Source organism: Lepus europaeus, chromosome 10 (assembly GCF_033115175.1).
Source record: "Lepus europaeus isolate LE1 chromosome 10, mLepTim1.pri, whole genome shotgun sequence".
Lineage (NCBI taxonomy): Eukaryota > Metazoa > Chordata > Mammalia > Lagomorpha > Leporidae > Lepus > Lepus europaeus.
The window spans coordinates 11,082,600-11,104,869 of record NC_084836.1 but is presented as its reverse complement, the minus strand read 5'-3'; the positions used below and the strand labels follow the sequence as shown (position 1 = coordinate 11,104,869).

Below are 22,270 nucleotides of genomic sequence, written 5' to 3'. Positions count from 1 at the left end.
TTTCAAATAAATAAATAAATCTTAAGAAAAGAAAGAAAGAAATCCACCCTGGCACGGTTTATTTGTTTGCTTGGGTGTTTTTGAGTAAATCCAACTGGAGTGTTCAGAAAGGAGACTTGTTACGAGGATATTTCAAAAAGTTGGTGGAAAATGCAGTAAAAAGCTAGGGGTTTTTTGAGGTCTTTCACAATACACATTTCCACGAACTTTTCAAAGGGCCCTGGGATAGGATGGCCCCAACTCCCGGTGCTCCGCCCCCTCCTCGTCAAAGCTTCTATACAACCACGCCCCCTTCTCTGACCGCCCACGAAGATCCCACCCCGACCACCGGCCCCTCACCACCTCGCATCACTGGGGTGTCCGTGCCATCCTCGCCCTTCCTCCCGCCCCAGAATGTGAGTCCCTCAGGGCGGGGCTGTGTCTCCCACATCCGCATCTCCCTCCAGTGTGGTGCCTAGTAGGTACTCAAGAAACACCATCTGCATATGGATGATCTAAGAGTTGACACAGGTGGGGTGGGGGCTGTGGCTGGCCCTGGGAAAGCAGACCTAGTGTGGGTGTGAGTGTCCAGGTCCACACCACACCGTGGACAGGTGTTTCCTTGACCTGCCCAGGGCCACGCTTCCCCAGTAGACCCGACCTCCAGGGGACCCCGGTATATGAGGGCCCCTCCTGCCTGGGCCTTGCTGCCTCCTCTTCATAGCTTCCACGGCTCCGGGCAACCACACCCTTTGACTTCTCTCAACGCCCACGAGGTCCCACCCTGGACCAGGGCCTCTCCCCACCTCCTGCACCAGATGCATCTGCGCCATCTTCCCACCCCTCCCCAGCACAAGGCAGGGCTGCACCTGCTGACCGCGCAGGTCAGCAGACGGTTCATCTTCCTGCGCTCTCCCCAGCCCTGGCTGCTGGGCAGGGTCATCACACACCCTGGGCACAGCCAAGGAGCAGAGTCCTGCAGCCACTTCCGCTTCTGACCCTTTGCTCTCTCCCCTCCCCTGAGCCCCAGCTGGCGGCACTGGGTGGCTCAGTGAATGCCCCGCTGCCCTGGGCTGTGACACGGGTGAGTGAGCAAAGAAGCACCCGAGGTTTGGGGGTTCACCTGTTACTGCAGCCGAGCCTAACTAATGGGAGAGTCTGACAATTCCAAGGGGTGTCGAGCCCATCCCAGGACATCTTGGCACATCCTCCCCCACCCCCCGGGGGGGGGCGGTCCTTCCCCATCCCCACCCCCTATAAGAAGGTCTGGGTGCTCACACCCAAATCCACATTCACAACCTCTGCCGGGATGTCCAGAACTCTCATTGGTTCCTTATGGCCGGAAGTTTCCCAGGCCCCACATAGTCAGACCCTGCCATCACACCCCTTCCCTCCCTCACTCCCCACCCCCGCACGCCTGGACTGGGCCTCAGGTGCTCCACGTACACCTCTGCTCTGTTATTTGCAAGCTGGTAAAACCACAGCCGACACCCAGCAGGTCCCACCCGGCCCAGCCTCCAGCCTGTACGTGACCCATAAGTCTCCTCGTTGGGCAAACACATTTGATTGTACCCGGGCGCACTTCCTGGCCCAACCCTCCCCCGCCACCTTGCCTCTGCAGCTCGGTCCCGGCCAGTTCTCCGGCACCTGCCCCTCCCCAGAGCTTCCATCCTGCAGCTCGGTGGCCTCCTGACACCTGCATCCCAGCCTTCCCCGGTGGGAGGCTCTGCCCTTATCAGCCGGGTTTACGGCCCCTCCTCCCTGGTTACACAGTCATCCGGAGCAGAATTCCTGGCCAGGTCACATCCGTGACTGTCAGCTCCCAGCCCACGGTCTGTTGGGCAGAACGGGTTCTCAGGAGACAGGTAAGGGGCGTGCACGCAGGAACGAAACAGAAAGGACTCCAAAGTGAGCGAGAGGCACCGCCGCCAGCCCAGGCGCTTGTGGAGAGAGGGCTCAGAACATGAAGTGAGGTCAGGAAGAGGCAAAACAGAAATGGGCAAGAACAGGGGCCAGCCCAGAGACGTCCGCGAGGGCTCAGACCCCACACCAGGCTGAGCAGTGACGTGACCGCCCCCTCGGCTCGGCCCGCACCTGCAGGACAGAAGCACACACCCTCCACAAGTTGCATTCTAGAATCCGGAGGCGGCAACCCTACAGGAAGCCCAACAGGGCTCCCGGGAAGACCCTGCCAGCTGCAGTGTGGCCCAGGACTGAGTGGGTCACCTGGGGCCCCCGGGAGACACGGCAGCCTCCCAGAGCCAGCCGGAAGAGGCCACCAGCCCGAGAGAGGGCTCAGCCTGAAGAGCCTCCTTCCAGCGCCTCGCTGGCTTTCCCTCCTCTCTTTGTTCCCCTGGGCGGTGGCCTTAGGGACCCTGGCCTAGGCTGCTGACTGCGAAAGCACCTGCCTTGGAGAGGAGCCACCTGCAGAAGCCTCCATCACAGCCTAGCAAGGATGACTCCTCCGTGTCCGGCTGGGGACAGCTGACGGCAGGGCCACGGGATGTGCTCCTGTTGCGTCTGCCTCCGAGGTCCCCGCGCTATTTGGAAGTGGCCCACGGAAGTGCCTGTGGAGAGGGAATCGTGCTTGGCGAACCCAACAGGAGGCCAGGCACAGGCTGCGCTCTGCAGGGGCATGGAGAGGAAGAGCCCCGAGTGCCGGGAGGCCCCGAGGAAGCGGGGCCTGTCCTTTTCCATCGAGGCCATCCTCAAGTGGCCCGCGGAGAGGAGCGGTGTGGCCAGGCCAGAAGGCGCAGGCGCAGGTGGAGAGGGCCCTGAGCAGGCAGCGGCTGCAGGCTCCAGGCTGGTGCAGCCCCCACAGGAGCAGCCCCAGGGTGAGTGACTTCCGCCCCCTTCCTTCCATAGGGGACTGTAAAACTCAGAGGGATGCCGGGTGCTGGCTGCTGGCCGTACACAGCGTCCAGTGCTGTTCCAGGACCCTGGCTTTTCAGGCTGGACGCTCAGGCTCAGACAGCTGCAGAGTGCGGGGCCCCGGGGCTTGTTCCTATAACCGGAGCACACCTAGGGACGCTGGTCACCACGAATCAGCGCGGACAGCGTGGGCGGCCCCGTGCTCTCACATTTGTAAAATAACACGGGGATCAACACAGCAGACAAGGAAACTCAGCTGCGAACGAGGAGAGATGGACAAGGTCTCTTGGGTTGCAGGGCTGCTAAGCCAGGACCCGAGACCAGGGCCTGGCTCCAGCTGCCCCCCAGACCCCCGTCCTCACAAGCGGAGTTCAGTCTGCACGGCTTCACCCAGGATCTGCCAACCCCACCCCACCCCCAAGCCAGTGGCCACCCAGGGCGGAAATTCCAGGCTGTCCTTAGGGACCGGCTTGAAAAGGGGAGGTAGCTTTGGGGCCTCAGGAGTCAGGAACCCTCAGAGGAGGGTAACGGGGCTCCTGGCCGGTGGCAGGCAAGGGGAGGACCCAGGAGGGCCACGTGTCCCCCGGCAGCCAGGGAGCTTGTCACCTCCCTTGGCTGAGCCCCTCCAAGGACAAGGGTCCTGGGCTTCATTTTTGGGTGCACATTAACATCTTCCATTCAACTGTGCAGTCACAGACACAACCCCACAGGGGGGTCCAACTTGAGTCTCTCCTACTGTAGTCTCATCGAGTCTATGACTGCCTCTGTCAAAATGGGGAGGGGGAAGAGGGACACAGGAGTCTGACGGCTACTACCCAAGCAGCTTCCCTTCCCCCAGCCCGACAATAGCTGGTGGCACAGAGGAGGCCTCTAGAATATTCTAGCATTTCCCTTGTCACCTGACCCAGAGCAGCTCACAGGACACACTGGCCCCAAATAGCAGCTGTAGCATTGTCGGAGAACGGCCTGTGGCTCTCACAGCGCTCTCATGGCCGTTTCCCATCTCATGGTCACGCCCGGGACCTCAGTTTATACCCAATGAAACCAGGAAGTGGGGATGGGTGACTCGAGAGACGGACATGAGCCATTAGCACTGGAATGGCACCTGAGACCACCCACGCTAGAGGATCCCTGAACACAGCTGAAATCCACACGTCTCCCACTTTGCTGGCATCCTGCAGTCCCAAAACCTCAGTGGGGGTCTCTCTGATGGTCTTCAAGGCTGCTTTGGGGGCACACAGGAAAGGACCATTGGCATCGATGTTCTGTAATGACTTCTATGCTAACCTTCTGGGTACAAGCACAAAAAATTCTTTTTGGGAACAGGCTAAGTAAATATTAGTCATGGTGGGTGTCGACCTATGGAAAATGCAAAGTGAGCTGAGGAACTGCAAAGGAGCTGGCACCCCGGGGTGGGGAGTGTATGGTTGAGACACCTGTCCTCCAAGCCCAGGTCTGCACCCATGCCCAGGGGACATGCTGCCTGCCTTCTCCCAGCCTCAGTTTCCCCCTCTGTGACAGGCAAGAGTCCAGCTAGACCATGCACAAAATCTCTCCAAGCTATGATTGGTTCAACAACAAGCTCATGGCCAGGAAACCCTGAAGGACTCCCTCATGGTCATTTTCTGGGGCAGAGCGTTCAGGCCGACCAAAGGGCAGGTGCCGGCCAGGAGCAGGGTGGCAAGGAGGCCCCACCTTTTGCCAGCTGGTCTCTCCCCAGCCTCCCAGGAGCGCCCACACCCAGACCAGAGCCCAACCCCGCGCAGGCTGCTGTGTCACTCCCTGCACTGTGCCCCTTCTCTCCTTCAAGACCCTACCGGGGAGGGCGACAGTATCCTCCCCAGCCCCAGGGCTCACCAGGGAGGAATCAATGCCTCTTGGCCACCCCTCGGCACTTAAAGGGCCTTGCCGAGCGGCTCCCACTGCACCCTCGCAGGTCTCGAGTCAACGGGAAAACCCCAAAGGGCCTCCCTATCTTACCTATTGCTTAAACAGCAATGACTACTGATTATCTCACTCTATTTACCTGGGTGGTTCTAGCTCAGCATCCCTGGTGACATTGCAATAAACCTGCTCCTTGGGCTGTGGTCATTTGGAGGGAGGACTGCCCCAGGGGTCACTCAGTGGCTGGGAGGCAGTGCCAGCTGCTGGGGGCCTCAGTCCCTCCCCTCACCGGTCCTCTTCTTCCACCACACTGTTCCATGCTGGGATGATGGCTCCTTACTCCAGGCCCTTAGAACTCTTCAGAGGTCATTGTTGGCCTCCATATACGGAACTCTCCTGTTTTTTATCCCTAACATGCCCTAAAGAGGTTCACCCCCCCCATACGCCTTCTAAAGAGGTGATCGCTAAGAATCTGTTGGCCAGAAGTGTGGCCCCTGTGACTTTGAATATCTCGCATCTAGATGTTCCACGGACTTGCCACGTGGGTGCATCTTCCCTGTGCACTTGAGCCGTGAGAACAGCTAAATGCCTCCTCGGTTCTCGGAAGGAAGGGCAATGGGTTCTATGACACTTCCTGTGTCACACCATGAAGCGTCCTCCTGCCGCCTGGCTTGTGTTGTCTAACAGTTCCCGTGCACGGTCACAAACAGCCTGCAGAGGATTGGAGAGGATGCAGGGGTGGGCGGGATGAGGCGACATAGCCCGCTCTTCCTGTTTCAGTCTCACCCAGACCGAGGCACTCTGTCTTCACGACACAGATACTACACTCGAACCTGACAAAGGGCTTTAGAACACAGCAGAGGGGAGGATGGCCTTAAAAGCCACCAAGGAGGGCTTCCAAGAGGAGGTGGCATTGGCAATGGAGTCAGGTAGAGAAGAGGAGAGGACAGTCCAGCCACAGGGAAGCCTGGGTGGCCGCCCCGAGGAATAAAAAGGAATGCTCCTTTTCCAAAGCAACAGAATTCAGGGCGGCTGGAGCCTAGAAATCACGGGGCAAAGCCCGAGAGATGAGGGAGGTAGGCAGACTGACGGCCGGGTGTGCCCAGACAGCAGCCGTGGCTCTCACGGCTGTACATCAGTGCTTGGAAGACCTCTCTGCTGGGGAAGAGCGGGCGGCCCATGAGATGTGTGCTCAGAGCCGCCTTGGGTGGAAAAGAGACGGGTGGGGTCCCCACACACCCAACCCAACAAGGGAGCTGGGCTGCTCTGTAAGGTGGTGGGGAGCTATAGTTTCCTTCAAAGGGCACAAACGCTTTAATAAAAAAAAAAGAAAAATGATGAAAGAAAAAGTCGCGTGCAGAAAAGCAGGGGAGTCTGTGAGCACAAATTCCCCAACACACGTGTGGGAAACGCCAGGGAAGGGAGACCTTACCCTGGAAGGCACCGAGCCTCGCTCAGCCTGCAGGGAGCACTGAGCCAGCCCTGGCTGGCATGGTCAGCCAGGCCTGGGCTGCGGGCTTCTCCTGGGTCGCCTCTCAATGGCTTCTGTTGTTGATATTTTTATTCTCATCTCTTTTCATCCTGCTCTTTCCTTTTTGCTGTTTACTTATGGCCAAAAAAAAAAAATCCATGTTTATTATAGAAAGACAGAATAAACACACAAACAGGAAGGTCAAAGAGACTGTGAATATAACTCGACCATCTCGCCATCCAGTAATAATATTTTATAGCTATATATTAATATTTTTATATATTAGTATTTTCATAGATGATAGGTGAATGAATAGATAAGTGAGAGAGATGTGTGTTTGTAAATATGGAAGCTGGTTAGTTGCAAGCTATAATTCAGCACTCTTTATTTAAAGTTTTTAAAATAAAGAAGCCTATTGGTTTTCCACTAGGAGATGGGCAAAAAACCTGGGAGAGCAGGTGAGGTTTGATAGATGAGAGTTTTGATGGTTGAATAGGAGTTTACCAAAGAGGTGGACAATGCATTCCATCCTCAGGCAGTAAAGAGAACAAGAACCTGTAGGAGTCAAGGCCATGGCCAGTGTGGGGGACCCAGGGATGATCCCGGGACCATGGCGATGAGGACTGGGGAGAAGGCTAATGATGCTAGAAAGGCCGAGTGCAGAGAGCCTTGAATGCCGTGCTTAGGAGCTTGCCGTGTACCCTCTGAGCACAAGGGAGCTATAGACTGCTCTGGCCTCCCAGAGAGAAGAGGCCTGCACAGATCAGCTCCAAGGGGACATCTGGCCTGCGCCTCCTTCTTCTTTGTCAAGAGACGTCCCCAGCCTGCCAGAGGGCTGCAGAAGGTACCCGGGCCTCTCGCGTGGGGAGCACAAGCTGCCCACAGCACAAGAGGACAGAGCCCGTTCCCAGGCGGTTCACCCCAGGGCAAAGCCACCTCCCGCCTCGCCCCAGCCTGTGGCTGTACAGCCAGGGCCATTTAGCAGAACTCACAGAAGGAGCAATCAGGAGAGGGAGCCGAGTGCGGAGAAACATGGGTTTATAATTAGGTGGCCTAATCACCTGTGTAAACTGTATATTTCTGATGATCGATGTGCTAAACGGCTCAGGTGTAATTAAGTTCTGCTGACGCGTTCTCTCGGAAGACGCGCTGAAGTGCGGTTCAGGGTTGTGCTATTAGTAACAGGGAGAGGAACAGTTCGAACCGGGGGTGCCTCCCTGCCGCCTCCATCCCCGTCTCCCCGGCACTCCCGCCTGCCCATTTCCCATGCATCCTTGGCCAGCCACAGAGGGGGGGCTGGGCTGTGACCCCTGCTTCTCAGCTGCTCGTCCGACAACTGGCAGGGAGACGTTAGACTGCACGGGAACACGAGCATTTTCTCCTTCCCGATCCAAAACACCTTCCAGGAAAGCGGGGCTGACACCCACCTTGTCCTCCCTCAGCTGGGGCCCAGGTCACCCCTGTCCCTGCTGGCGACTGAGAACCCGACAGTGTGTTTTGGGACAGCTGGCACCAGCGAGATTGTATCTCCAGACCCTTGTGTCATGAGCGCCTTCTGGATCCACAATTCGTGGCCTGGGTTCCACTTTCCTCCCTGTTCCGTGTTCCACCTCTGCTCTCCTCCTCTCAGTCACCTGCTTGTTTCTCTCGCAAGCCCCAAGCATGAGCCTCTCTGGCCTCCGGCAGCCTCCTCCTGGGGAAGCCAGAGTCGACCTTCCTCCCTCCTGAGCCACGCCCTTGACCACTGCTCTCCCCCGCCCCCCACCCTGCCCTGGGGACCACAGTCAGGTCAGCGCTGCCCTGGGTCACCACCTAGAGCCCTGGGCACCGTCGCCTCCACTGATGTCCTCCTTCTTCCCAGGCGAAGAGAGGTGAGGGTCAGCCCGTCCTCTGGCCTTCCCTGTTCTTCCAAGGCAATCAGACTTGGCATTATACCTATTGGAGACTTTATTTCCTGAGATTTGTGGCAATTTGGTGAAATTTTAGTGCTGGGAGAAACAAAGTCAGAGCCAGAATAGGACTTTGTTAAAAATCCAGCAAGAACCCGTCTAGGGCAGCACTGGGCAGCAAGATGGGCGTGTTCTGTAGATGCACTGTCCAGTGTGGGAGCCACCAGCCACGTGTGCCTGTTGAGTTCTGAATAGTGGGCCTGGATAACCAGATGTGGCTAGCAGCTACCACAATGCACAGTATGGCTCTAAGGGGTGAAACCTTTGACAAGATCTGGCCTTGGGTCCTAACCTCATTTCCCTGACTCCGGTTTCAAGTCCTTTTCTCCCAAAACTGCCTTGGCTTTCAAGTTGGGTCCCTGCAGTCGTAAGTCAAGGAGCTCCACCCATGGGGAGTGATCTCAGCTCCAGGGCTCCTCTTCCTGCCACGTCTCTGATTTGGGGTTGCTGGGTCTGGGATAACATCCCAAGAAACGCAGGGATGAAAGGCATCAGTATTGACCGTTGACCCTCAGGAACCTGCTGCCCATCGAGGGGGAGGGCTCTGGCACCCCGAGGCCTTCAGACTGGTCCATTTGAGATCAGCTCCCATCTCCTCCAGGAATGTGCATTTTAGGCACTGTTTATGTTCCTGGAGAGATCATTGGCGCTGTCACACCACACACACACACACACACACACCCCACACCTTATCGTCATTGTTGTCTCTCAAGGACAAACACGTATCCTGAGAGTATATAATTCAAAGCTAATGAGAGAAAAAAAAATGTGTTTCTAACCAGCCTCTCATGTGCCAGGCAGCCCCTTCTCCATGACAGCAGCAGTCAGCTCACCCAGCAGAGCTGGTCTAGATCTTTCCTCCTCCTTCGCTCTACCTCCTGGGCCCTTCCAGCATGCTAGGGAGAGAGGAAGCCACATTTCTCTTCCTAGCCGCTCTCCTAGCTACACAGATGGGAGCTTTGAAATGATTCTTCTGTGGGAAGTCTGTTCTCGGTCACACATCCTCGCTCGCCCACACATCCTTCTACGGAAACTGGAGGAAGTGGGGTAGTTCTGTCCCGCTCTACCCTCTGGTTGTAATCCTCTGTTCCCTGCATTGTTTCATTTCCTGAGTTAGCAGGCTTTTTGTTACTATAGCAAAGTGCCTGAGGCAGGCTACTTTATAACAGAAAGAGGTAGACTTTGGTCCACAGGTCTAGAGCTTCAAGGACCAGGCAGCTGACTGCGTCCCAGCAGGGTGGGAGTGCACGTGTGCCTTACCTGGTGGGTTCTCTCCCTTCCTTACACAGCCACCAGGACTCAATCACGGGGCTCCACCCTACTGGCCCCATCTCAGCTGATGGCTTTCTCAAAGCCCCGCCCCCACACAATGTAGTTTCCGCTCCCCTAATAGCAATCATGTGGAAGTTGGGGCATTAAAACTCTGCACAAATCTGGCAGTTGGGGGGCAGGGGCGGCGGGACAGTCACATTCAAACCACAGCCCCTGTGCTCTGTTCTTTGCCCTGCGCTCTCTCTCACAGCTCTGGATTTCCGGGAGAATCTCAGCTCTGAGCTGTCCCTGACATGCCAATTTGCCCAGCCAACCTTGGGCTCTTCCTCTCTGAATTTTGTTTTTTGCTTTTTGGGTTTATCTTATTTTTTATTTTTTTGTAACTTCCTGTAGAACTGCGCTCTGTCGTTGCCCAGCCTTTCAAACGCTGGCCAGATGAATGAGTGAGCGAATGCAGGCACGGCTTGTTCATTTTGTGCACCTGGAGACAGGCCCTGCGTGCATAGCAGGTGCTGGGGCCAGCAGTGGCCTTCGAGAAACTCTCGGGATGGATTAACACCTGCTATCTGCTCCTGCCTCCAAACCAATCGACTTCAGTTCTCGCCTGCAAACATACCCCCAGCTCTAAACGTAGAATAAATCACTCTTCTTCCAAAAAAAATAAATAAAATGTAAAAGACAAGGTGGACTTGGAGAAGTTAGAGAGGGGGAGGGGGAGGAGTGAGATCAGTTTCTCCTACCAAAGGTAACTCGGCCAGCAGTTTAATCGAATGGGAAATAAGTGTTTAAAACCTCACTGCCTGTAGCTCCCAAGGGTCAGCAAAACCGAGTGGGAGAAATGCAAGGAGATAAAAGTAGATCAACAACAAAGACGAGGAGTGAGACCAAGCACAGACAGGGAATCCAATGCCCACGACAGAGCAGCAACGAGGCCAACTCGATTCCCAGGAGAAAGTCTTCCTGCCCTGACCCTCTTCCTTTTGCCAAGCAAGTGGGCCCTGCAGGCAAGCCCAAGGCAAGACTCTCCAGCCTCCCTGAAGAGAAGGGGGATCCTAGAACGTCAGGGTGCGTTTGGACCTAGCCACCTGATCATTCAACCCCTTTCTCCTACCCCATTCTACAGATGGGGAGACTGAGGTCCAGAGGACGAATCAAATGTGACCCAAGTTACAGAGGAGAGCCAAGAACAGAGCTCAGGTCTTCTGATGTCCAGCTCAGTGGGTTTTTTCTATTGCCCAGGGACAGCAGGGCTGATAAGAAACACACTCCGGTGATGTTAGCTGGTCCCTTCAGTTGTCAAACCAACACAAGTGCAATCCATTGATCACTGAGCATCTTTGCCGATGCATGGCTTGTGGGGGCTTTACTTTCCCTGGGTAGGAGTCAGAAGACCACAGCTGAAACTCAGACCCCACCCCTCCTTGGTGGGGGCCTTGGTTCTCACCGGTTGTCCCAGCAGACATGCAACATCCGCTGTACGACATTTCACACAAATCATGGGAAGGTGTCCCCTCTGTCCGGGGGAATTCAGGGAGAGCCTGGATTTCCCGTTCACTCATCAACAGCCCCCCCGCTAGGAGCCAGTTACTCAGCTCCTTAAGAGCAGTCCCCGCCCTCCAGAAACTCAGAGTCCAGGTAGACGGCAGCCGGTGAGTGTGGGCCCCCTGCCCTGGAAGGCCGCGGTCCTCCAAGCATGATGTGAGTGACCTGCAACAGGAAGTGCCGAGATGCTTGATCATTGTCTGAGAGCATCTTTTCTTATAAGAATGAGGAAGGAATCAGGAGAAGCAAGGTGGTCACCTAGGCTGGGAGAAACGCCACTGTCCCCAGAAGTTAAGGCGCCATGGGGAGACAGTGGATGCCTTTCCTTCAATCCCTAAAATTATATCACAAAGACTACTTAGTCTGAGTAGAACTGGATTGCCAAGTCCATGGTCAGGAAAAGAAACTCATCCTCACCTGGTTGGTCCTTCCTCCAATGTCCACTTGTCACTGGACTCTGCCCAGGAACTATGAGCAACAGTGGCTGCTTCTCCCGGTCTTCAAACAGGGCAGTTCTTGTTTGTGACTCTCCCTGGCATGGTCAAGTTCAAGGACAAGTTTTCAGTCCCCATCATAGCTGGTCTAGCAGCAACAGGGACACAGCTGATTGCTTTCTTTTCTGAAAGGGTTTCTTCACCGGGCATCCATGTCACCTCACTCTCTTCCTACCCAGAGCTGTCCCCTTCTTGGTGTCGCTGGTGTCCTCTCCTCTGATGGCTTCTAGACCCTCTGCTCGTCCCACCTTCACTGTCTGCCTAAGTGATCTCACCCATTCCCACAACTTCAAAGGTCAAGTGTATGCGAATGGTGTCCTAATCGGACCCTCAGTGCTGAGCTCCTCGTGGAACTCCAAGCTTATAAATGTATTTGCTTGTTCCGTAGCTTTCTTTAAATGTCCAATAGGCACTTGAAACTTAACATGTTGAAAGTGAACATCTGATGGTCCCATCATTAGAAATACACACACACACACACATACACACTCATCCCTTTGCTCAAACCAAAACAGAAGAGTTGTCTCTGGGCTTTCTTAGCCAAGACATAACCCATCAGGGTACTCTGGTATCTTCCTTCCAAAATGCACCCCATGGTCATCTCCACACCTTCTCCCTACACACACCTTCAGCAGCATGACAGGAGAGATGGTGACTGATAGACCAAGTCTCTCATGCCACGTCTGCCACCATTAGAGGAATAGTTCCATTACAAAAAGCTATTCCATGAATGGTCACCAATAGGTCCAGTTCAGGTCCTCACACGTGGACCAACCCAGTTCCCAATATATCTATTTATTGGTGTGTGGGAAGGAGAGTTTCCAAGGGAAAAGGTGTTCTGGTCCAAGACAAGACATGATTCTGTACAGAAAAATCAAACCAGCTCTCCAGCTCACTCTAAGCCATATACAAACCTGTCGTAGCCCCTAGCTCACCAGACAATGAGGGGCTCCCAGACAGCAGCCATGCCTCCATCCTGTCTACATCAACTGCCTAGTGCAGCGACCAGCACAAAGAAGTATGTGCTTCATAAAAATGTAGATGAATGAATGACGTAGCTAACAAGCAGGATAAAGATCCTCTTAGTAAGCATGATCACCCAAGGTTTAAAAGATGGGGGAAGAATTATTGGAGATTATGAGAATGGATGTAGGTGCTAAAGAACCAGTAGGAATTAGAATTACAGACGAGAGGGGAGAGGTCACCTCAGACTCAGGGCCACTTGAGATAGACCAGAGGGACAAGCACGCCTGTGCTGCTTTGCAGGGATGGTGAGTTGGCCAGCCTGCGTGAAGCCAGGTGTGAGGGACGACAGAGGGTGGAGGAGGTGGGTGTGGCCAGTGCAGACGCGCTGAGCCTTGGCCCAGAAGGAAGCCCTCTGATTGGCGCTGAATGCTGATGGCCACCATCCTAAACTTCTTAACAATTTCACATTTGGACTTGTGCTTTCCAAGTGAAGGCCGATGGGCTAGGGAAGCACCCACTGGGGCCTTGGAGCCTTGACTCAATGCCCTGTCCCCACCTGGAGCAGGCTCTTGGCCAACTGTTCCCCTGCTCCTAACCGGTTGCAGGGTGGAGGCAAGTTCCTTCAGTAGGCGTCCATGCTGCCAAGTCCCAGAGTAGGCCGTGGGTCCCTGTGAGCATTGCTGTTCTCTCTCGGGGGAGCATGACACTAAAGAGAAACTTAAAAACCACCCTGGCGGGTGGAGAAACTAGGAAAGGAAGAAAAAAGTCTCCTCTCCTGGTTTTGGAACAAGGGGCTCCACCTAGCATCTTTCCCTGGGCCCCACGAACGCCATAGCAGGCCCTGGGTAGAACAGAGGCTGGACAGGTGAGTTGGAGGCGCACCGGCAGCAGCCTTGGCTGCTACAGAGCTCAGCCTGTGCTTGGAAGACCAAGGCTGGCATGCTCCCTCTCTAAGGGGCCGGGCAGCAGTTACTTTAGTCCATGCAGGCCATATGCTCTCTGTCCTCATGGCTCAGCTCTGGCGCTGTCGTGCAAAAGCCATCAGAGATAATACACAGACCCGTGGGCAGAGTTGGGTGCTAATAAAACTTTATCTGAAAATAGAGGGTGGGCCAGATTTGGCCTGGGTTTTTAATGAATTTGTTTTTTAAGATTTTTCTAGAGATTTATTTCATCTATTTGAAAGGCAGAGTGACAGAGATAGGGAAAAAGAGAGAGAAGAGGGAGAGGGAAGGGGAGAGAGAGAGAGAATCTTCCATCTGTTGGTTTACTCCCCAGGTGGCCACAATGGTCAGGTATAGGCCAGGCTGAAGCCAAGAGCCCAGAACTCCATCCAGGTCTCCCCCATGGGTGGCAGGGGCCCACGTACTTGAGTCATCATCCACTGCCTTCCCAGGCGCATTAGCAGGAAGCTGGATCAGAAGAGAAGCAACAGGGACACGAACATCCCACAGCAGATGTGGTACCACAGGTGGCAGCTTGGCCCACTGGCCCTAATTTGAAGAGGTAGCATTATTTAACTTTTTGCCACATTTGCTTCCTATGTGGCTATTATACACATACACATATACACTATTTTTTCTTGGAAACGGGGATTTTAACTTCATAAAATGTGGGATTCGTGACAATGATCATAAATAAGGTGGGGAGAGAAGGCTCTATGATACATGGTGTGACTCAGTGGGGCAATCTTTACAACTATGTATCAAACAGTGCAACATCTTCTGCTGCAGACAGGGGGAGCCACCGAAGACTCCGGAGCAGCAGAGAGGATTTTCCAAGACAGACTTGGCCTCACTGCCCGGGGGGTAGGCAAGAGGGCATCCGCCGAGAGGCCAAGGACTTTAGCAAAGATATTTCAAAGCTCCATGCCCAGGAGCCAGGGGTCAGACGCGCTAGTGCCAGCAGCAGGGTTGAGAGAAGCCTCACGGAGGGGCCGACACCAAGGCCCCGGACCCATCCCGCCCATGTCTCCTGCAGAAGAGAGGAAGAACAAGCGCAGGGTGCGGACCGTGTTCACCACGGAGCAGCTGCAGGAGCTGGAGAAGATCTTCCACTTCACCCACTACCCCGACGTGCACGTCCGCAGCCAGCTGGCCGCGAGGATCAACCTGCCCGAGGCTCGGGTGCAGGTACGGCCCCTCCCGCCCCCAGCCCGGCCCCGGTGCCCGCGAGACCAATGGTGAGACACGGCCCCTGGGGCTGCACCATTGGAGAGTTCCCCTTGATTTTATCCAACGAGTCTAGCTGTCTGTCTTCCCAGAGACGAGGCCGCCTACATGGTTACACGGCGCTTGGCGTCCTGGGCAGGTGAAATGCTATGGGGCAGCATCAGGACTCTGCTCCTGTGTCCTCCCCTTCCCGTGGTTAATGTCCCAGAGCTGCCTTCACTCTGCCCCCGCCCCCGGCGACACGGGTCTTGACGACCCCGACCAGGAGATGACATCCCCTCTCTGTAAAGAACCAGACGGTGACAATTTTCATCATGTGGCCACTGTGCCACGGACAATCCGGAAACAGACGAGCCCGGGGGTGTTACAATGGAACTTTATGAACACTGAAATTTGAATTTTATATAATCTGCATGCATTACGAGATACCATTATTCCTTTGATTCTTTCCAACCATTGACCAATGAGAAAGGCATTCTTGGCTCATAGGCCATTCAAAAATAAATGGAAGGCCAGAGCTGGCCCGCAGGTGCAGATAGCCAACCCCTGATGGAGACCACACAGAGAGCGCTTTGGGAGCCACACAGAGACGTGCAAAGGACCCTGGATCCGTGATCCAAGTGCTGGTGGCGGCACCAAGAGCCTAATCTGTCATCTGTAGTCTCTTCACCCCAGAGTGTGTGTGGCTGCACCCCTGGCCAGAAATACAGCAGCCCCTAGAAACTCAGCCAGGCACATTCTCCCCCGCTTTGCACATCCCCAGTTCCTCTTCACACAACCCCAGTGCTGCGAGGGCCAGGCTAGCATACAAAGTTCCAGCAGACCCAACTGTGGAACTTGGGGCACTCTCTCCAAAGCAGCTTCCCAAGTCACTCTTCTCCACTTGTCTTTAATGAACAAATGCAAAAGATTTGCACTCTAACCCAGAAGCTGAGCCAGGGCCCAGGCCACCACTCCACTCTTTATTTTAATCCAATCTCCTTCCCTTCTGGCTAGGGGTCACCCCTGGCTCAGACGTCTCCCCTTCCACTTCCCATCGGGCATCAGGTTCCAGCTAAGTGGGGAGCACCTGTGCCTGCCCAGAATTCAATGCCTGGCAGAGCTACCAGGCACAAATGGGCATGCGTCAGGGGCTGTCAGGGCGCGCTTGTGAGTACTGAGAAACGCCAGTGGGCCATCCAGAGATGCCAGGTGGGCCTGGGGGCTGCAACCTGGTGACCTGCTGGCGGACAACAGCCCACCGGCGAGGCTTATTTGGTTTGCACGGTATTTTAACACTCAGAGGCTGTCACATAAAAATCGAGATTTTTCACCTTGGACATGAACAAGCCTCCAACACTGAACTTCCGTTTCCACGGGAAACTGCTTCCCTGCAGGTTCTGCCCTCCACAGACCCCTCCCCCCATTCCCAATTATCTGCCCCTGGCTGATTCCCTCAGGTGCAGCTGGAGGCCGTGACCCTGGGCCCCTCTCAGAAAGCGGACCTCCAGCCGGGGAGCTTCTTCACAGGAAAGCACCAGAGATGGGGAAGACCCCTCTAACTTCTCTCCATCCCCGTCCCCTACCCACAGATCTGGTTCCAGAATCAGCGAGCCAAGTGGCGGAAGCAGAAGGTCGGCGGCCTGGGCGGGCCACAGCCCCCGAGCGAGGCTGTGAGTGTCTGAGTCACCTGCGAGGGCGGGGCGGGGGTGGGGAGAGGAGAGTGGGGGGCCAGCATCCAGGAACACCCCAGCCAGACCCAGAGGGACATGGTTCAGTTCTCGTAGACATAGCACAGGGCAGCCTGGCAGACAGGGACCCGGCCCAAGGGGCTGGCTCTCTGTCCCCATCGTCCTCGCCCAGTGGCACACACAGCGCCCTCCTTTCTTCCCGAGTGGCTTGTAGCACTGTGTAAATGTCCCAGTCTACAAAAACAAGGCCACAGAGCCAAGTACGAGACGCGGGCTGGAGAGCATGGGTTTGGGAATGAGACTGTGCAGGTTCGAGGCCCAGCCCTGTACTCACCTGCTGTGTGGCCCAGCAGGGTCACCTCATACCCCAGACGACAGGGGCCAAGTCTGCTGACAGCCGCCTGGAGAAAGCCTGGCACCCAGGAAACAATCCTGCATGGTTAACTGCACCTGGAGCCCACACGCACTTACAAATGGGTTCCAGGTGCTAAGCACTATGGGTAGAGTTAACAAAGTAGACAGCCCCGCCCCACCCGCTGGTGGGAGGTTTGCCGTCCCCAGTGACGCAGTCTGGCAGGGTTCCTCATGGACTCACTTTTGCTAGCGCAGAAATGGGTTCAGAGACGCGCAAAGCAATGTTGGCTCATCTAACGGTTGCTCTGAGTGCCAGGATCGGGATCAGGCTCCTGGTGCTAACCCCAGCGCTGACCAAGCAGGACAAGGCGGCCACGCTGCCCACCCTGAGCTGCTCAGGGAGTGCGGGGAGGCTGGGAAGCTGCAGGGACAGCCCAGGGCAGCGCTCACCACTCACTTGTCCCTCCTGGCCTCTCCTGTGGCAGGGCCCCCTGCTGACACCCGCTGCTCTGCCCAGACCGGCCCCTCCCACGGGGCTGTATCTACCGGCTCAGGATCAGCTGGCCTCTGCCTGGTTCCCAGCTCGGATCACCATACTCCCACAGCACCCATGGGAGACACAGCCCCTGCCGGGCCCTGAGCTCCAGCAGAGCTGCGCCCCTGCCCTGTACCTCCTTGCACCGGCATACCCGACGTGGGGCAGCGTCTGTGCCTCCTCAACCTAGGGACCCAACACACTCTCGCCAGTCAGGCCACACTCCGCGCGGGAGGGAGTGGAAGGCACGTGGCAGATGGCACCCTGGACCCCGGGGGAACGTGGACCTCATCATCCAAAGACAGCCCACAGCCCAGGAATCTCCACGAGCGTGCCCGCTGCCAAACCACTGTGGACCCAGCAGCAAGGCACACAGCAAAAGACAGCTCAGGTCTCCAGTCAGAGTGGCTCCCTGGCTCTGAAGACAGATGGACTGAGACCTCAGGATGAGCCCTGGACTCGGGAGGCGGCCGCCGTGCACCAGGGATTCCTCTAAATTGCTGTGTGATCTCCGGCTGGTCACTCGCCCCCTCTGGACCTCATCTGTAACACAAGGGGAAGCTGGGCAAGGTGACTCCTGCGGACTCTTCTGATCCCCACTTTGATAGAAACATGGAGACACAGGACACGCCTTGTGCGTTCATTCATGACACACGCATTGAGCACCTACTGCATGCCATGTCACAGAGCTGGACCTCAGATGCACAACTCAGGTTCCATCCAGGTGCTGCTGACCTGCCCGGCAAGCAAGACCCTTGCTCACGTGCAGGTCTGCAGTGGCCCGGGTCTCACGTGTTCTTTGTGGTGTGGATATGGGCGTCCCGGAGTGGGAGAGAAATAAACTGTTGTTGTTTTTTTTAATTTAAAGCAGAATTTGGTGTCTGGTTACTCTGCTGCAGTGGGAAGGCGTGCTGTCATTTCTGGTATGGATGAAGAGTAAGCCAGGAAGCTCTTTTTTAGGGTTCACCTTCCCAGGACATGGAAAAGGGGTTCAGCTAGAACACCAGCCTCTCTCTGCCCTCGAGAGTCGGAAATTCCATCCAACTCTCTGTTTCCTTGTCGCGAGGTTTCGGGCGAGCCGCGAGCCCTGTCAGCCTCCGTCTCCCGATCTGTAGAATGGAGCTAGCAGCTCCCACCTGGTAGTAACTCACAGAGGAACCAGGAGGCTTTGGAGGAGGTGGCCCCGCTGTGGAGGGATTGCTGTCATCCCGGATTCTACTGGGAAAGGGGTGGCTTTGGGCCCCAGCCCTGGCAACCACTGAGCTCCCCCTCTGCGGGAGGGTCTCCGAGACTCAGGGAGCGCAGGGCCTGCGCCCCAAGCTGGGTATCCTGCACTGACCCTCAGGTACCAGTCTCAAGTGAGTTCTAGGGCTCTGCCCCCAGATTGCCATCTGCCTGGGCCCCTCACCCACCCAGGAGTCGCTCCAGAAATCGGACAGCCTGGGTTCTCAGATTTGCGGTGCCAGTCTCACCCAGCCTCCGTTTTCTTAGCTGTCCATTGAGGTGGCAAAGCTAGCTCTGGCTTTGGGCAGGAAATATGCCAGAACCACAGAGGGCCGCCCTTACCACGGGAACCAGCCCTGTGGACCGAGATATGCCCGGTCCTGTGGAGCCCATGCATGTTGTAATCGACAACCCGGGGGATGAAAAGAGCCAATCAACCAGCAGAGGTGGGGGGCCCACGCCGCGGGTAGCAGGTACCCATTTTGTGGGCAAAATGTAACTCCGATGGCTTCGCCAGCATTGGATTTGCTTTCTGTGTGGTCAGCAGGGAACTGATTCTAGAAATGTCTAGGAATGTCCTGGCTCCTCCGACAGCTCAGGTGGAAACACAGTCACCTTTGGGGTCATCCCCTTCTACGCCTTCCCACAGGGGTCTTTGCCAGGCTGACGGTGGAGGCTGGGGACATGTTTTTGCAAATGCCACTGCATCTCCGGAGGAAGAATGTCCCTTCCAGGCCTCCATATTTCTCACCCACATTGGCATCCGCTGTGTGTGTCTCATCCGGCCTGGCCTTGGCCATGACCCCCCTGCCCTGGCCATGCCCCACCTCCACCAACCTGCTGTCGGGGGTTCACCCCACATTCCCCACTGCAACCTCCCCACCCCAGCTGCGAACGCCTCCACGGCTCCCTCTCTCTCCCCCTCACCCCCACCCCGGAAGCCCTGGGCCAGGCAGCCGGCCTCACTCACTGCGGAGCTGTCGCAGCCATTCCTCACGCTCTGGTGGCGGGAAGGCCATGGAGAAGACTGCAGATCTCCAGACTTCCGGAGGAGTGGAGACGCAGGTGCCCCTGCCCCGGCCGGCCCTGCCCCCATCACACGCCCTCCTCCTCTGGGCCTCTGCGGGAAGCGGATTCGCACGCCCTGGGAGGCTCGGGTGACCAGATGTCCCAGCCTCGCTATTGCCCCAAACGCACATTCTGTGGGGCTGTCTCTCCCCTGGGAGATTTTCCTTCACAAGAATGACTCAATGCCCTTGACCTTGCACTCGAGTCTTTGGGACAAAGGACACTCTAGAACTTTCACCTGCTGTGTCATCTCGGGCCAGGGACACCCCCCCAACTCTCAGGGCTTCTGTGCCCAGCTCAGGAAAGACCACCTTCCCACATGTGGCCAGCACCCAGCACACGGGAAGAACAAGCCCGTTTTCCCGAACCGCCTCCCACCCTTCCACTCTGCTCCCGGGCAGCTGTTCCACCCCCAGCTCCTTGGCACAGCTGCAGGGAGCAAGGGGACTCGCAAAGGAGTAAGCAAAAACGTGTCTGTGTCTCTGTGTGTCTGTGTGTGTCTGTGTGTGTCTCTGTGTGTCTCTGTGTGTGTGTCTGTGTGTGTCTGTGTGTGTCTCTGTGTATGTATGACTGTGTGTGTCTGTGTGTATGCCTGCGTGTGTCTGTGTGTGTCTGTGTGTGTCTCTGTGTGTGTCTGTGTGTGCCTGTGTGTCTCTGTGTGTGTATGACTGTGTATGTCTCTGTGTGTCTGTGTGTGTCTGTGTGTGTCTGTGTGTGTCTCTGTGTATGTATGACTGTGTGTGTCTGTGTGTGTGCCTGTGTGTGTCTCTGTGTATGTATGACTGTGTGTGTCTGTGTGTGTGCCTGTGTGTGTCTGTGTATGACTGTGTGTGTGCCTGTGTGTCTCTGTGTGTGTATGACTGTGTGCCTGTGTGTCTGTGTGTATGACTGTGTGTGTCTGTGTGTCTGTGTGTCTCTGTGTGTGTGTCTCTGTGTGTATGACTGTGTGTGTGTCTGTGTGTGTGTGTCTCTGTGTATGACTGTGTGCATCTGTGTGTGTGTCTCTGTGTGTGTATGACTGTGTGTGTGTCTGTGTGTCTCTGTGTGTGTGTCTGTGTCTCTGTGTGTCTGTGTCTCTGCGTGTGTCTGTGTGTGTGTCTGTGTGTATGTGTCCGTGTGTGTCTCTGTGTGTATGACTGTGTGTCTATGTGTGTCTGTGTGTGTGTGACTGTGTGTCTCTGTGTGTCTCTGTGTGTATGACTGTGTGTGTCTCTGTGTATGTATGACTGTGTGTGCCTGTGTGTGTCTGTGTGTGTGCCTGTGTGTCTCTGTGTGTGTATGACTGTGTGTCTCTGTGTGTATATGACTGTGTGTGTCTGTGTGTCTGTGTGTCTCTGTGTGTGTATGACTGTGTGTGTGCCTGTGTGTGTGCCTATGTGTGTCTGTGTGTGTGCCTGTGTGTGTCTGTGTGTCTCTATGTGTATATGACTGTGTGTGTGTCTGTGTGTGTCTCTGTGTATGACTGTGTGCATCTGTGTGTGTGTCTCTGTGTGTATGACTGTGTGTGTCTGTGTCTGTGTGTCTCTGTGTGTGTATGACTGTGTGTGCCTGTGTGTGTCTGTGTGTGTCTGTGTGTGTGCCTGTGTGTCTCTGTGTGTGTATGACTGTGTGTGTATCTGTGTGTGTGCCTGTGTGTCTGTGTGTATGACTGAGTGTGTCTGTGTGTCTGCGCCTGTGTGTATCTGTGTGTGTGCCTGTATGTGTATGACTGTGTGAGTCTGTGTCTGTGTGTCGGTGTGTGTATGACTGTGTGTGTCTGTGTGTGCCTGTGTGTGTCTGTGTCTCTGTGTCTCTGTGTGTGTGTGTCTCTGTGTGTGAGTGCGTGCCTATGTGTCCATGTGTTTCCTTCTCCCAGGAAGCAGGTTCATTGCCTTCATCAGCTTTTCAAAGAGTTCTGAGGCTCAAAAATAAGGACCATAAAGAATCCCTGTGGCCAGTGCTATGGCGCAGCGGCTAAAGCCGCTGCCTGTGGTGCCGGCATCCCATATGGGCGCCGGTTCGAGTCCTGGCTGCTCCACTTCTGATCCAGCTCTCTGCTATGGCCTGGAAAAGCAGTGGTAGGTGGCCCAAGTGCTTGGGCCCCTGCACCCATGTCAGAGACCCGGAAGAAACTCCTAGCTCCTGGTTTCAGTCTGGCCCAGCTCTGGCTGTTGCAGCCATCTGAGGAATGAACCAGTAGATAGAAGATTCTGTGTGTGTGTGTGTCACTCAGCCTTTCAAATAAGTAAATAAATAAATCTTTAAAATAAAAAAAAGCCAGGTAGGGTCTTTAAGAGGTGATGAGGGCTCTGCCCCTGGGGGTGGCTTGGGGTCGTCCCTGCCGGACCAGAGCCAGTTCTGTTACAAGGACGAGTTCGGGGCCCTGGTCTCCCTCAGCATCTCTCTGGCCTCCCGTCCCAAGAAGGCTCTCCGCGGCCGCATGGCCTCCAGCACCGGGAGCCGGCACCTCTGTGTTCCTTACAAAAGACCCAGGCTGCACAGAACAGACGGAGACCAGAAAAGGAGCGAGTGCCCAGCTTTGTTTAACTCTCTCGTTAAGGAGGGAAGCAGTAGCTACAAGGAGGCGGGCAGGGAGGCCGAGCGGAACTAAGAGAAACGGTGCCCTCGCCACTGGCGGCGAGCCATTTGCGCTGCTACCGACACGATCCCTGTGCGTTCCTAACACTTTTCCACTTAGAGAAACAGCTCAGGGATCCTGAAAGACGCAGGCGCCCTGGGAGAGTGGGCCGGCCAGAACTCGCCCCCCACCACCACCAGGGGGATGTTTTGCCGGCCCTTAGGAGTCTCTCTCCATCCTCCTAGCTGGAGGCTTCTTTGCCT

The 22,270-nt window shown here is 55.7% G+C and overlaps 1 protein-coding gene across 1 annotated transcript; it reads left to right on the top strand.

The window, feature by feature from the left end:
- The first annotated feature begins 230 nt into the window (after positions 1–230).
- ISX (intestine specific homeobox) lies at positions 231–17,348 on the top strand. The gene is given in 5 exon segments (XM_062201887.1): positions 231–395; positions 2,531–2,813; positions 14,409–14,560; positions 16,171–16,287; positions 17,109–17,348. Coding segments are annotated over 5 exon segments (957 nt in total).
- Positions 17,349–22,270: the final 4,922 nt, after the last annotated feature.